This window comes from Anser cygnoides, chromosome 1 (assembly GCF_040182565.1).
Source record: "Anser cygnoides isolate HZ-2024a breed goose chromosome 1, Taihu_goose_T2T_genome, whole genome shotgun sequence".
Taxonomy (NCBI): Eukaryota; Metazoa; Chordata; class Aves; order Anseriformes; family Anatidae; genus Anser; species Anser cygnoides.
The window spans coordinates 45474265-45489598 of NC_089873.1; the positions used below are offsets into that span (position 1 = coordinate 45474265).

At 46.4% G+C, this 15334-nt stretch overlaps 5 protein-coding genes across 5 annotated transcripts; 2 read left to right on the forward strand and 3 right to left on the reverse strand.

Annotated features, from left to right (window-relative positions):
* Positions 1 to 1875: 1875 nt before the first annotated feature.
* Positions 1876 to 2830, reverse strand: LOC106045102 (histone H2B 7). Its single transcript, XM_013195432.3, has one exon. The coding sequence runs from the start codon at positions 2801 to 2803 to the stop codon at positions 2291 to 2293; it is 513 nt and encodes a 170-aa protein (XP_013050886.3). The 5' UTR covers positions 2804 to 2830; the 3' UTR covers positions 1876 to 2290.
* A 118-nt stretch (positions 2831 to 2948) lies between these two features.
* Positions 2949 to 3481, forward strand: LOC125182478 (histone H2A-IV). The gene has a single exon (XM_048061278.2). The coding sequence runs from the start codon at positions 3010 to 3012 to the stop codon at positions 3397 to 3399; it is 390 nt and encodes a 129-aa protein (XP_047917235.1). The 5' UTR covers positions 2949 to 3009; the 3' UTR covers positions 3400 to 3481.
* A 5804-nt stretch (positions 3482 to 9285) lies between these two features.
* On the reverse strand, positions 9286 to 10639 carry LOC106045096 (histone H2B 7-like). The gene has a single exon (XM_048061276.2). It carries the CDS (start codon positions 10392 to 10394, stop codon positions 10014 to 10016), a length of 381 nt encoding a protein of 126 aa, XP_047917233.1. The 5' UTR covers positions 10395 to 10639; the 3' UTR covers positions 9286 to 10013.
* A 20-nt stretch (positions 10640 to 10659) lies between these two features.
* LOC106045148 (histone H2A-IV) lies at positions 10660 to 11254 on the forward strand. Its single transcript, XM_048061279.2, has one exon. It carries the CDS (start codon positions 10742 to 10744, stop codon positions 11129 to 11131), a length of 390 nt encoding a protein of 129 aa, XP_047917236.1. The 5' UTR covers positions 10660 to 10741; the 3' UTR covers positions 11132 to 11254.
* Positions 11255 to 11271: 17 nt separating this feature from the next.
* On the reverse strand, positions 11272 to 12844 carry LOC106045886 (histone H1.01). The gene has a single exon (XM_013196651.3). It carries the CDS (start codon positions 12796 to 12798, stop codon positions 12142 to 12144), a length of 657 nt encoding a protein of 218 aa, XP_013052105.2. The 5' UTR covers positions 12799 to 12844; the 3' UTR covers positions 11272 to 12141.
* Positions 12845 to 15334: the final 2490 nt, after the last annotated feature.

Sequence of the window (15334 nt, forward strand, 5' to 3'; positions counted from 1 at the left end):
TTTAAAATCTCTTCCTCTTATAAATAATAATAATAGTAATAAATGAGAGTTTCTAAGGGTACGGGTCATATGCAAATCAAAGTGTTAAGCTATTTGGTAAAATATTTGCTCACATCAGTGATGGTAGTCATAGTTCTGAGGAAAGGAGGCACTTTCACACTTTATCTTCGTCTCATGCCAAGATGTTCCTACCGTTGTTAACTATTCATCTATGCTGGGCCCATATGAGTTTGTTCTTGTGTGGCTAATGATAGCACAGAAAATCAATGAATGATAACTATCATGTGTAGCTCATAATTAGGCAGAGGGTGGATTTCCTGCATAATTTGTGCAAATGAGAATGTGTTACTGATGAATGGGAGGTAGGAAGACTCCTGGAATACTTGCCCCTAGTGTGGGCTGAGTGAAGGATATTGGCTGATGAAGGGCACGGTGCTGGGTTGTCCCGAGTGCCACCTATGCATATTGCCCCGTGCCACACAGGGTGAGGGGCCACTTCCTGCTGGGAGCTCTGCTGGAGAACTCCCTTCCCGCGTGGAGATCCCTCCTGCCGGGCTGTCCGTGTGTGGAGCTTGGAGCTGCAGGTGTAGCTGCCATGTGAGGCAATGGAGTGAGTGTGCAGGCCTAAAACTCAAGGGAACTGAGGAGGAAACAGCTGGGGAAAATGGGAAGGAGAGGGAGCAGCGGGGGCTGGTGCTGTGCAAGCAGGTCAGTGCCCTGCTGTGACTCAGTCCTGAGTCTGATTGCTGCAGGCTGTCCTCTCTGATTCTTCATTTGTGGTTATTTGCTGTGAGGGACGGGCTCAGTAATCCAATAAGAAAGGGGTGAACGATGCTGTACGTGAGGTGGACACCACTGCACTGTGTCTTGACGCAGCAGAAGGAAGACCTGATGTCCTTGCCCAAGCGCTCCGGGGTCCCAGCACAGAAGGCTTATTACAGTGAACTTTGAGACTGCCTGGCATTGCTGCATCCCAATTTTCATCGGGAAAACAACCGTACAGCCCCTTAACGGTAACATCCGTGGGTAACAAATACCCTAACATCTCCGGCCATGGGCTAGGGTCCTCCCGCCCATGGTTTTTCTCATGAATGAGTGACGCAGCCCTCGGCAGCGGCGTCCACTGCCATTCCGGCCAACGAGGAGCGACGCTGCACGGGCTTAAATTGCCTCTTTAGACAATTAACCTCCTCCGTTAGGATTTAACCTACCGGCTCCGCGAGTCGTGGGCCGGGGACTCTTCCCGGGTGGCGGCTGTGCCAGCCCAGGCACTGCCCATCACCTTGCGGAAGGTCCAGACAGCCATGCGGCTTGAGCTGGCTGAACACGCTGTCTCTGAGGGCACTAAAGTGGTCACCCATTACACCAGCTCAGGTACATTGCTCCCATATCAATCCTTTGTGACTCTCATGGCTCTTTTCAGAGCCACCCACTTTTTCATTTGAAAGGCTTCTTCAATGCTCTCTGTCCTGTAAACCTAGCTTGCATAATGCCTTTCAAGACCACCTTAAATATATATACTTTTTTCATTCTGCTGTTGCAGTTTTCCCACTGAAGATAAGATCTGTTACTTGACCTTATAAAACATACGGTGCCTAGAAAACTCGGGAGAGCCCGTCAGGGGGCAGTAGAGGCTGGGAAATCACAAAAAGTAACAATGCTAGACCTCATCCATCTGAATACTATTCCCCGCTAAAATAATCCATGGTCTTGCATTAGCAACCTTAGAATAGAGAAATATTATGAAATACCTAATAATCTCCTCTAATGTATGTAAGTATGTAAGTGTAATGTAAGTATAAATGTTTTCTTATTGGATTTGTTAAAGATTTCAAGGGGTTTAAGTATATTTGCTTATGTACGTTACTGCTAAAGTAAAGCTGATACAGGAGCAAGAACAAAGGACTGAGCATCAACACGACTTTCCCTTTCTGCCCTTGCACACACCAGGGATGCTCACTGAGCAGTGTCACACATATGCAAGAACTGCCACAAGTAATTAACAGTGTAGCCCAGAGTAGTGCAGTAAAGGGTGGTGGTAAAGAAGTTACTAAAATCAAGTTATGACTATGGCATAGAAAGCAATAAATTTGTTTGCAACCAAACCGTCAGGACCAGCAGACAAAATTATAGCTATAACACAAGGACTATTTAGTCATCCATATTGAAGATGTACTTAAGTTCAGAGAACATACCCTTGATAATATTTAACGGAAATTAAAGCCCTTTTAATGAAAACATGGGTGGCTCTTAAAAGAGCCTTTGGGTTAAAAACGGGATCCGCGGCGCTCTACTTGGAGCTGGTGTACTTGGTGACCGCCTTGGTGCCCTCGGAGACGGCGTGCTTGGCCAGCTCGCCGGGCAGCAGGAGCCGCACGGCCGTCTGGATCTCCCGCGAGGTGATGGTCGAGCGCTTGTTGTAGTGCGCCAGGCGCGACGCCTCGCCGGCGATGCGCTCGAAGATGTCGTTGACAAAGGAGTTCATGATGCCCATGGCCTTGGACGAGATGCCCGTGTCGGGGTGCACCTGCTTCAGCACCTTGTACACGTAGATGGAGTAGCTCTCCTTGCGGGCTCTCTTTCTCTTCTTGTCGCCCTTCTTCTGCGTCTTGGTGACGGCTTTCTTCGAGCCCTTCTTGGGCGCGGGCGCAGACTTGGCCGGCTCAGGCATGGCGATCACGCTCTCTCCACAAACTACACCTCTCTCTTCCCCTCGCAGCAGCGCAGTGCCGCACCCGCCCGCCGCAGCCGCTCTTATAGCGGCGCGATGCAGAGCAGCGGCTCCACCGCTGCGCGCCGCCATTGGCTGGAAGTTCGGCTTTGTGTCGTCATCGAACGCCGGACTTGGACATTGGACGCCTTTGGATTCGCGCTGCCATTGGCTGCCGGCGTTCTGCCTCCCCCGCAGCCAATCAGCGCCGCCGCCGGCGATCCGCCCGAGCTGAATATAAGGGGGCGGGGGCGGCCCCGGGCAGGTCGCTGCGTGCGGTGTTCCCCGGAGTGGCTGCGATGTCTGGGCGCGGGAAGCAGGGCGGGAAGGCGCGGGCCAAGGCCAAGTCGCGCTCGTCGCGGGCCGGGCTGCAGTTCCCCGTGGGCCGCGTGCACCGGCTGCTGCGCAAGGGCAACTACGCGGAGCGGGTGGGCGCCGGCGCCCCGGTGTACCTGGCGGCCGTGCTGGAGTACCTGACGGCCGAGATCCTGGAGCTGGCGGGCAACGCGGCCCGCGACAACAAGAAGACGCGCATCATCCCCCGCCACCTGCAGCTGGCCATCCGCAACGACGAGGAGCTCAACAAGCTGCTGGGCAAGGTCACCATCGCGCAGGGTGGGGTGCTGCCCAACATCCAGGCCGTGCTGCTGCCCAAGAAGACCGACAGCCACAAGGCCAAGGCCAAGTGAACACATTTACGACAGATCTGGAAACAACCCCAAAAGGCTCTTTTCAGAGCCACCCACAAAATTCATAAAGAGTTGAGTCATACTTTGTAGTTTTGTTTTTTCTAATGAATGCTGATGCAAATGTGTAAGTTGTTTCATGTTTGTGTTTGTCCTAACACTGCCTGTCTGGGTGGTGATAGTTACTTTTGTGACTTTTTTTTTTTTGTTAGGGTTGGATTGGGGTGGGGTGGGAGAACAGATCTTTCAGGGTGTTAAGCTTTTGCAACATATCTTAGCAAATGTACTTTGGTGTTGCTGTAAAGTCTCCATATGGCTGTAACTACAGGGTAATACATAATAAAATCAATGCATTATTCTGTATTATTTTTGCCCTGATTTGCCTGTCAAACGCAGGGCTGAGGCGTTCAGCCTGGGTGTTGCATGAGCTTTACTAGGGTTGTGGTGTTTCCACCGGTCTGGAACCAGGGTCCCACAGCCCTTGATGGCTGCATGTGCGCGGGGTATGGAGCCTCTCGCAAGCAACTTATTTTCAAACAGGGGGAGGGAAGGAAAGCAAACAAAAAACGCTAACAAAATAAAAACATACCAAAAAAATAACATGCAGTCCTAGTTCTTTCCCAGGAGGAAGGATTATCATTCCCTGCCTCAGGCCCCTTAGTGCTTTCCTTTTATATCGGCTCGTTAAAGCTGTTACGTAGCTTGGCGGAGTTGCCCGAGGCTTTCTGGCGGAGGAAGGCTGCCGTCGCCCCGCTGCCCCCGCGCTGCGCTGTTGCTGCCGCTTTCGGTTTCGTTTTTCCATCGCTCCCGGCCGGATGCGCCGCGTCTGGTCCGGAACGCGCGGGGAGCTCCCAGCTCCCGGCCGGCTTCGGGGGCTGCTCGGAGAAGGGCTGTCGGGCTTCCAGCGGGATGCAATGCGCCCTTATGGCAGCTTCAGCGTTTTCTTTTGTGTCGCTCTGTTTGCCTCTGGCGTCTTTCTCCTGGCTTCAGCGAGGATCCTCAGATTTCCCTTCCTCTACCCCCCGGTACTTCCCAAGAAAGATGTGGGCTAACACATCTGTACACCTGGTGCTAATTGACTTTAGTTTTCCTTAAATTGACTTGGGAATGTTTTCCCAGTCCGGGGGAGGAAAGTCTCCACTCCCCATCTGTTTGTTCCACGGTGTGAAACTCTCTTTGTATCGGCCACTGAGGATTGCAGCAGAAATGCAGGAGGGGCCCTTTGAACCCCCCTGGGTACACCTGGATCATCCCGATGTTGTGTGAGAGGACCTTAATTCTAGCTCCTATACTGTAGAGACTTTCAGAAGAACAACCTTTGGGATTTTTTTACCTTATAAATGAGTATTCTGGGATCAAAAGTTCAAATGCAAAGGTATGGAGGATACGATATTCATAATTATTCTTGTAAATGTCCCTCCTAGTTCCCTGTTGCATAATTAATTTTTGCGTTATATATCTGTAGTTTCTAATCATATATTCGGAAAACAGAGCCTTAGAAACAGTAAATAAGCCTATAGGGCTGCGTGAGGTCTGAACCATGAAGGGTCTCAGGCCTCAAATGCATTTTGTACAGCCAGAAACTTCCGTGGAGATGCTTCATAAAAGTGAACTTCCAGAACTGGGTAAGTGGATGGATTTTTGTTTTTATTTTTGAAAACGTTTCTTATAAGGTGAGCGTGAACACTCAGCGTCTCGCCTAAAGGGCCCAGAGAAATTATCGGTCGCTTCCGTACTGTCACCTTGGTTCCTGAAAAGGCATAAAGAAGAGGAAGGATCGAATGCCTGCCACGAGGAGTCAGAGAGGACTCAGCACCCCGGGCGAGCCGGGGCTGCGGGCGGCCTGGGCCCGCTCCGGGGCTGTGAGGACCGGTCCGACCCCGGGGCGGAGGGGGCCGGCGGCCGCCAGGGAAGAGCCGGAGGAGCCAGCAGGGCACGGCTCGGGCCGATGCAAGGCGACAAGCGGGGAGGGACTCGGGGCCCAAGCCTCCGAAAAGCCCGTGGTTGCAAGAGACGCCTGGGAAGTGCAAGAAAAGGGTCGGGGGTTTCCGCGAAGGGCAGATAAAATCTGTAAATAACCCCCCGTTGTTCTGAAGCTTCCCGATGTCCACTGTTCCTTAAGCTCTGAACCATTTCCTCCCCTGACATCCGTTCTGTCATGCAAATGTTCCCAAGTGGAAAATTATGCAAAATTAAAGAGCTGCTGAAGACTCCTCTGCCTTCGTGGTGTTGTCGGAAGGGTTAATCGCTCTGATTGTTTTTATCAGCATTTTAGACCACATCAATGTCTGATTTTTGTCCGTATCAATAAACGTGCAAATGACGGTTTCTATTATAAACCTGCAGTACGACACAAGCTGTTTTTCCATGGGGTTTTGTGACATTTAAGTAGCAGTGTTAAGACTAAAACTGCTCTAGCTTAGGTAACTGGCCTGCTCTTTCCTCCAAGACCTAAATGTGCATTACAACCACGTGACCAGCTCTATTCTTCCATGGGCTTTGTATCAGTGATTTCAAACAGCAGACTTTACGAGTTTCTCTGTGCAGGGAGTGAAACAGATTTGAATAAACTGGCCTTCTTGAGCCAGCTCGATTCAGCCCAGGCAACCGTATTTGCCTGCGGTGCTGTTAGCCTGGTCTTGTGCAGAGCACACCGGGAGCTGACCTATCCAAGGAACTATTCTGATATGTAGAAAGACTAGGGATATCTCATTCCTTTGGTAATGATCAAAAAAAAAAAAAAAAAACACTAATTGCAGAACAGAGAACAAATGGGTTGGCATCGCAGTGGTTGCTACTTGCTGCAAAAGGAAAAGTGAATGCACACAAGAGAGGTATACATTTCTTCATACCTCTGATGCTGCACAAAGGTAGTGCATGTGTTTGTGTTTGTCAAAAATAAGTGGAATTAAATTTTTAGTTAAATTTCAACGTCATTTTTTACAAGGAATATTTTTAAAACCTCTCTGATGGAAGCAGGAGGAGGGGTCATGAAGTACAAGTTACTTGCAGCTACAAAATTATAGTAATAGTAATAAATAGTAATAGTAATAGTAATAAAAACAATAATGCAGCAGATGACTTCCAGAGGTTGTTTTGAACCTATGTAGGCCTCTCTTTCTGTGAACCCTGTCCCCAAGGACAGAGCTGCCCTGCTCTTTATGTTTCTTCTCTCCTTGTATGTATGTAAACAAGGAGCATTCCCAGCTGGATTCCTCTCTACTTCCAGACATTTTATGCAGTAAGATTTGTGTCATGTCTTGAGCTGCCCTGTGTTTGGATACAGCACAACCTGGAGATCACATTTTTGGTGCTGAGGACTCCATATTTTCATTTAAAATCTGAACTAGGCATATTTTTATTACTGATCAAAAACATTACATCAAGGTATAAATAAGATCAAATCTTTTTCCATACTTGTTGCTAATAATTTCTCTCTTAATTCTAATTATTTTGAAATACACTCTTTCTTAATAAAACTGGAAAATAAAGTCTCTGAGAAAGTGGCTAGACTAAAATAGCAATAATCGTCACTATTTTTAATAATAAATAGTCTCTGGCCATTAGGACAAATAACTCGAGTTGATAAGTTAGTGAGTAAATATTGACTTACTCAAAAAAAAAACGAACAACAACAACAACAAAAAATGAAATAGTATAAAATTGTTATAGCAGGCATGTATTTTGTTCAGTTTTTGGATCAGGTCTATGACATCGATCATTTTGTTTATCATTTCTGAAACTTATTCTAATTTAGCACCCCATCAGTTAATCAGAGAAGCATTGTTATTCTAGGTGGTGTATTTAACTTTAGCAAAAAAATAACAGCATGTTTTTGTTCCAATTTTTTTAACCCGTAATGTTTGATAAATATAAAATTTACTGAGGGTATACTGATCTAGAGAAGGTATGTATTTCCAAAAATGGTACAAACTCTACTAGTCTATTGAAAAAAAAAAAATGGCATTTTTTGACTGTTTAGATTGTTCTCTTTACAGATCATTGTGGCTGATAATACACTACAGGCATAAATAACAGCATAACTCTGACCATTTCCTATAGAAGAAGGTACTGATATATATATATATATAAAAAGTATTTTTACATTTGTATAAATATATATATATATACACCCTGTATTTCTGTTGCTGTGAATAGAGAGATATTTTAAAGATAGGCCCAGACAGTAGAAAAAATACAGTATAAATGGCCTGTTTAAAGATCATGGTTTATAGCAATTCCTAGGATGATATATTTGAAGATTATGCCACCCTACAGTTCCTGGGCAATATAATCCGAGAAAAATGTTTCATATAAGACAAAGAAAATTGCTTTGAACTGAATAGTAAATATTAAATGACATGAAAGATGTATGAATGCACTATCATGTGATTTTATAATCACACTATTGTCTTGATTAATTTTCAATGTTCATCTTCCTGTGGAATTAAATTGTTATGTTTGCTATTCTTGCCCAGCCTAAATCCTACTGCTGCTGGTGAAAAAAGCAAGTACACATTTTCCACAGTAGCTGGGTTTCATCTTTACAGTGACTTGGGTCTCAGCACTGGGATACAGAGCAATGGTTGGATTACAAATAGATCTGAGGATGCATGTGTGAAGGTTGAAATGCTTTGTTCACATTATAGCCCAATAATGTTCCTGAGATTTAAATATTGTACTAAGATTGGAGGAAGAAATCAGAACCAATATTTTCTCTGGTGACAAATTTCAGGACTCCAGCAAGAACTGCACATATTGAAAGTCTTATTGTATATACTGAACAGTCTTAAAATAGAGAGACAGAAAGAATGATCACACAAAATTTATGTGAAAGCTACGTAAATGAAGCAGCCAGCATACAAAGACAGGAAAGATTGTAATAATGCTTGTGGATTCCTGAGTTAGGGGGAAGAAATGCACCACTGGGCTCCTGTGATAGGTGCAGTTTAAACTAAGCTTTTTATTTATTTATTTATTTATTTAAGGACAACAGGAATGAATTTGACTTTTACATAACTGATTACTAAGAATAATAGCTTCTGACAAATTGTTCTAATGATCATCACCGCTGTCAAAATATGAGTGCTTTTAGATACTTTCTAGATTCCCTCTCTAGCCACCCACATATTCCATTACATAAGAGCCTAGAGAATGGAACACAGCATATTTTATTCATCCTTTTAAGTACTGGATGCATAGAGAGGCCCAGAAAATGAAAACTATTTCAGAGTTTATACTAAGGCACTTTGAGAGCGGATCTCCAGACACAGTTTGAAACTGCAGAACAGGGAGTGTGGCTCTTACCATCAGATGTCCAAAATCCAATCCAAGACATTCCCCATCAGCCTTCAAGCTGAAATTAATTCCAGTACATTAATGACCAATGTAAGAGACTTAGTGCCTGCCTCTGTACCAGCACTACCAAACAACAGTCAGTCAGTACCAGAAAGCTTGACTTTGGGGTTCGGCAGTCCTTGTATGGGGCCAAGCATGAGGCCATAAGTTAATATTTGGAATTAAGGATTATTCAGATCCATTTGGGGAAGAGGATTTTTATGGCTCAGATCTGCATTTGCAGCAATGTCTAATTACCCAAGAATATATGTGATGGGGAAATTCAGAAAAACAGTGATTTGGGTAATGAAAGACTTCAGGGCTGCTCAGTAACTAAAATAAGCTCATGATACACAGTAGCTAGTTTTGAAGTTCTTAATCGTTTCACTGTAACTGAGATATAAATATAGGAAACATGAAGTACATATGAAATAATATTCATCTTCACTTGGCATTTATGAGGGGAATATTCTCTCCTAAAGAAGATTTAGGGAGAAGCTGTGCAAACTACAGCAAAATTCACACGTACAGAAGAAAATTACTGAAGATAAGTAACTTTTAGAAAAAAACTTGTATTTTATTAACCATTGTATGCTTTTTTAGATGTGGAGGCTGGTAGCTAGTAACAGTGATTAACAGTTTATCAAGAAAGCAATTGTTACTATTTAAGTTTTTACATTACAGTGCACTGTGGGCACCTGCTTCAGTTCAACTCTGAAAATACATACTGACTGAGGCACCCTCAAGCGGTAGACGTCGTTACAGCAGCTACAACACCGTACACAGAGTTTCCGTTAACAATAAAGCAAATTGAATTCTATCTCAAGAGCTAATAATCTACGCAAAGGTTTTCCTTACATTTGCAGCAGATACGTGAAAACCATAGGGAAACTGAAACAGGAAATTGATCAGAATGCATTGTACAATAAATACGCAATTTTTAAAACAAAAGTGAAAAAGTAAACGGTTAAGAATTTCACCTACAGAAAAAAAAAAAGAAAATTATTTCCATTACAATAAAGACATTACTTGCACATACTTTTATATTAAAAAAAAAGTTTTCATTTCCTGGTACACGAAACTAGCTAGGAATTTTTCACTGTAATTAGTTTTAACAGTAACTTCAGATGACTCTATAACGCATGATCACGCTAAATAACATCTTGAATCGTCCCCGCCACCCCTCCTTATGTGACTATGCAGCCCTTTTATTGAAAAGGTGGGTGGCTCTTAAAAGAGCCTTTGGGTCGAGCAGGTCTGGCACGGGCTGCAGAGGCAGCTTACTTGGAGCTGGTGTACTTGGTGACCGCCTTGGTGCCCTCGGAGACGGCGTGCTTGGCCAGCTCGCCGGGCAGCAGGAGCCGCACGGCCGTCTGGATCTCCCGCGAGGTGATGGTCGAGCGCTTGTTGTAGTGCGCCAGGCGCGACGCCTCGCCGGCGATGCGCTCAAAGATGTCGTTGACGAAGGAGTTCATGATGCCCATGGCCTTGGACGAGATGCCCGTGTCGGGGTGCACCTGCTTCAGCACCTTGTACACGTAGATCGAGTAGCTCTCCTTGCGGGCTCTCTTTCTCTTCTTGTCGCCCTTCTTCTGCGTCTTGGTGACGGCTTTCTTGGAGCCCTTCTTGGGCGCGGGCGCGGACTTAGCCGGTTCGGGCATTGCTCGCGGCAGGACCGTCTCACAGAGCGACTTCCACCCAGCTGACAACAGGAAGACGAACGTGGGGGGAAGCGCCCGCGGGCCATTTATTTATAGCTCCCCTATGCAAATGAGCAGCATTCCTTCTGCCTCCTGTCATTGGTCAGTGTGCGGCCTCGCGTCATCCCTCCTCTAGAGCCGTCTTTTATTGGTCCGAATTGGATTCGGCCCCTCATTGGCTGCCCGGCGAAGCCCTACGTGCCAGCCTATCAGCGCGGGGGCTCCGGGCCATAGCGGGGGTGTAGCCAAGGGCCCCTGGCTGCGCGCTGCTTTCTGCCGCTGGCTGCTGAGCGGAGCGGCTCGGAGCGATGTCTGGGCGCGGGAAGCAGGGCGGGAAGGCGCGGGCCAAGGCCAAGTCGCGCTCGTCGCGGGCCGGGCTGCAGTTCCCCGTGGGCCGCGTGCACCGGCTGCTGCGCAAGGGCAACTACGCGGAGCGGGTGGGCGCCGGCGCCCCGGTGTACCTGGCGGCCGTGCTGGAGTACCTGACGGCCGAGATCCTGGAGCTGGCGGGCAACGCGGCCCGCGACAACAAGAAGACGCGCATCATCCCCCGCCACCTGCAGCTGGCCATCCGCAACGACGAGGAGCTCAACAAGCTGCTGGGCAAGGTCACCATCGCGCAGGGCGGGGTGCTGCCCAACATCCAGGCCGTGCTGCTGCCCAAGAAGACCGACAGCCACAAGGCCAAGGCCAAGTGAACGTAACGGAAAAGCTGCACGTTGTAGTGCCTGGAGACGATAATCCAAAGGCTCTTTTCAGAGCCACCCACAAAATCATAAAAGAGCTCAGTAATCCATAATACAGTTATGCAGTTGCATGAATTACTCGACCCGTGCTGTTGTTTTTTTTTCATACGTTTATTATCGGTATTTTTGTTTGGGCCATAGTAGCAACGCTTTCCATGTTTTCGTTAACAAAGTCGTGCCATAACGTTCTCCCGAAACAAGTTCTTCCTGGGACGAGACAGAATACGTTTAGTTCTTAAACCGGAGAAAACGAGAACAACCCATTTCGGTGTCAGGTCCCGCCTCCATCCCGTCCCCCTTCCGCGTTTTCCTTCCTTACGAGCGGCAGCAGCCGCCGCACCAGCCGCGATCTTCTCCGGGGAAGCGCGCGGGGAGGGGGAAGGGGGCAGCGGGCTGGGCTCGGCGCTGGCCAATCCTTGGTCAGGGCGGGCTTTTCCAATACCTAAAGCTGCTTTTCTTTCTCAAAGGGGACAAAAGGAATTGGAGAGCTCAGGGCTGTTTTCGGGGCGGTAAGAAAAGCCTCCCCTCCTCCCCCCGTAGCACACAGAAGCATTTAAGGAGGCATTTTAAGAAATAATACAATACAGTAGACATGGCTCAGTAGTAGCGTGCCTGGCAAATCCATTACTTTTGTTACAAAATATATACTTAAAAAAGTTACATCCGATTTTTATCAAATCATTATAAAACATTTCGTCATGGCAGTCAAACCAATTACTTGGCAAAAGATGCAAAAGTCTACACTTCCCTAAAGCCGCCGCGCTATACCATGCTCATTAGGGTTCACTTCAGAAATCGCAGGGGAAAAAGACAATTGACCTCTGACGACTTACGAATTTCTGGATCCTTGCTGCAGGTGACCGACGACTTCGGTGCCTCAGCTCCTTTAGGGAAAGTGTGGGTGGCTCTTAAAAGAGCCGTTGGATAACAAAATATGTACAGCAGGACTCTTCTAGGATATTTTACTTCTTCTTGGGCGCCGCCTTCTTTGCCTTGGCTGCTTTGGGCTTGGCTGCCTTGGGCTTGGCAGCTTTGGGCTTCACCGCCTTCGCCTTGGCCGGGCTCTTCGCTGCCTTCTTGGGGCGGCCAGCCTTGGCGGCCTTCTTGGGGCTCTTGGCAGCCTTCTTGGTGGCAGCAGCCGCCGGCTTCTTGGCTTTCTTGGGGCTCTTCTTCACCGCCGGCTTCTTGGGCTTCTTGGCGGCGCTGGCAGGCTTCTTGGCCGCCGGCTTCTTGGGCTTGGCCGCGGCCGCCCGCTTCTTGGGCGCCTTCTCCTTCACCTCGCCGGGCTTCTTGCTGAGGCGGAAGGAGCCGGAGGCGCCGGTGCCCTTGGTCTGCACCAGGGTGCCCTTGCCGACGAGGCTCTTGAGCCCCAGCTTGATGCGGCTGTTGTTCTTCTCCACGTCGTAGCCGCCGGCGGCCAGCGCCTTCTTGAGCGCGGCGAGGGAGAGCCCCTTGCGCTCCTTGGAGGCGGCCACAGCCTTGGTGATCAGCTCGGTGACGCTGGGGCCCGCGGGCTTGCGCGCCTTGGAGCCGCCCGCCGCCTTCTTCGGCTTCTTGCCGGCGGCCTTGGCGCCGGGCGCGGGCGCATCGGGAGCGGCGGCGGGAGCGGTCTCGGACATCGCGGCGGCGTCCTCTGCGGAGCAGGCGAACACAATTGGGCTGGCGTGGGTCAGATGCTCGTATTTTTAGAGAGGAGCCGCGCGGTGATTGGTGCGTTGCAGAGCCCGCCCCGCTGCACGGCCGGGGAGCCCTTCGGTGTGCTCGATTTGTGTTTCTTTGGACTAACAAAAGTGTATTTTCCTCGGAATTTCTGCCACCAAATCGCCCCATCTCCCCGGGGAGGGAGGAGAAGACCAGGTACTTGCGTTCGGGAGAGTTTCCAGCCGCGGACACGCGCCCTGAGATAAAGGAGAAGCCAGAAATCCCGTGTGCTGCTGCTGGAGAGACCTCACAAGAGAGAAACTTTTGTTTTTCATTGCAAATTAAAAATTTCCTTTAAACGTAAATGTCACGGCAACGGCTATGTCTGATTCTTTAGAGGGTTTTCTTGTGGTCCAAACCGAAATCTGCCGATTTAAAGCTATTTTGACTGTTTAAATTGATTTTGAAGAGGAGGAAGTAACACAGACTCCTCTTTCAGCTCTGAATATGGATTAAGAACCGGTTCCTTTGACCATGTGTTTTACCTCCTAAAACGCTAAAGTCTATTGAAATAGTGTCTCATACTACCTCCTATTGCACTTATTATACAGCCATAAGCAATTTGTTAATGTTTGGAAATCTATGAACATGTAGTTGTTTTATTTTGTCTTCCTGGAATTTCACTAGAAGGGAGGCAAACTTACCCTGCTGCCTTGTGCTTTTTTTTCCTTTGTTTGTTTTCCATATGAATCTCTGTACTAATTATTAAGTAGATCAAGATTTTTTTTTCATGTTGCATTTCTATTTCAAGTAACTCAATACCCTACGTTACAAAACAGCAGCTTTCTAACAGAAAGCAATCTCCTAAACTTCTGGTTATTTTTACTGATATTACTTTTGTGTCTCTAGTAATTTAAGATGTGGAGGACCTAACGTAGCAGTTATGTAGTTAGGTTCTTACTGCCCAGAAAGCATTATCTTGTTGTGTATTTTCTGTAATAGCTGGAAAATTTAAAACCACGTTACTTTTTTTTTTCTGTACCTCTCACACAGTGTATGCAGACAAAGGTTTCAATAAAGCCAATGCTGAATCTTCTTGCCTCTCAAAAAAAAAAAAAAAGAAAAAAGAAAAGAAAAAAAAAGCCCACCTAATTCTTTCTTATGCATTTTACAGTCATAGAAACGAGGAACTGCTTTCCTGACAAGAACTCATTGTGATAACCTGGGTTTCAATTAGGGGAGTGGTAGGCCATAGTTCACTCCTAAAGAACCAGGAAGAATTCAATCAATATTGATATCTGGTTGAAGATCGTGTAATCTGCTGAAAACAGGATGGAGTTCTGGAATAATACTATTGAATCTGTACCTGATTATAAAGAAGTATATTATCCGTTGCCTTTTAAAAGTTATTTAAGAATCACACAAATATTACACTTTAACCTAGCTTTCTCATTTTCTTTGATATCACCAGATACAGCACATAATGTAAACACAATTTATGCAGATATTGGCAACCAAAATTTCAAATTGTATGAATGCTTAGCTTTAGATAAGTGTAATTCTATTTCCACCTCATTTTGTTTTTAATTTACAGCTGCTGTTTTGTCAATACTAAACATGTATACAACATGAAAACATTAGTTTTCTGTTAAATTGGGTTTCATTGATTACAAAACTGTAAACCAAATACTATAAAGAGAAACAAAGCAACCTGCATCCTAGAAGACAAAACTAGAAGGAAAAAGATTGCAGGAAAAGTGCACCTGAGCTCTGTAATGTTACAAGAGGAAGGTGATAGAAGGAGGTATCTCATTTGGAGCTTTCTGGATCTTGTCGTAAAAATTATGCAGCACAAGATAAGCATATGAGAATGAAATATATCAGAGTGAATGTGGATATTGAAGACATACCTCCATGAGTTACCAAAATTTAAGTAAAATAAGAATTTTTGTTAGCTCATTTTCTACCTGTGCTCATAAACCAATGAATGAGATGTTTCAGAGACTTGATTACATAGGGCAATATCTAGCAGGGCTTGGAGATGACATTTAACAGCCACCAAGAGACTTCACGGCACATCAAGACAGAAGAAAGGTGTAGATCATGTATGACGTGTCCGCAGCATGAAAACTGTTCCTGCCCAATCTTGTTATTTTGAACTCATATGCATTAACTTCAGTAACCTCACTGAAGGAGATTTAAATACTGCACCCCTCAGTTGTGGCTTCACAAGGTGTTGTTTTGTGTTTATTAGGGGCTGAAATTGAAGTGGCTAAGATGGTCACTGTCCCAGTTGTCTGCCTAGCTTTTCTCCCAGCACTTGCTACCCTTTCCCTTTCCCAGCAGGGCCAGCTAATAATATGGGTAGCAGCTTCTGATCTACAACAGTTACAGCTTGCCACCTTAAAAGAAACTGAAGTAACTTCAGAAATTTCATGACACAGGGATAACACTAGGTTCTGCTCTTTCTTTTCTAGTGTCTCTGCAGCAAAGGTGGAAAATAACTTCAGCAAC

Bases quoted from the DNA above. Each gene is read 5' to 3' on its own strand.
- LOC125182478 (XM_048061278.2), top strand. From the start codon at position 3,010: ATGTCTGGGCGCGGGAAGCAGGGCGGGAAGGCGCGGGCCAAGGCCAAG.
- LOC106045148 (XM_048061279.2), top strand. From the start codon at position 10,742: ATGTCTGGGCGCGGGAAGCAGGGCGGGAAGGCGCGGGCCAAGGCCAAG.
- LOC106045102 (XM_013195432.3), bottom strand. From the start codon at position 2,803: ATGGCGGCGCGCAGCGGTGGAGCCGCTGCTCTGCATCGCGCCGCTATA.
- LOC106045886 (XM_013196651.3), bottom strand. From the start codon at position 12,798: ATGTCCGAGACCGCTCCCGCCGCCGCTCCCGATGCGCCCGCGCCCGGC.
- LOC106045096 (XM_048061276.2), bottom strand. From the start codon at position 10,394: ATGCCCGAACCGGCTAAGTCCGCGCCCGCGCCCAAGAAGGGCTCCAAG.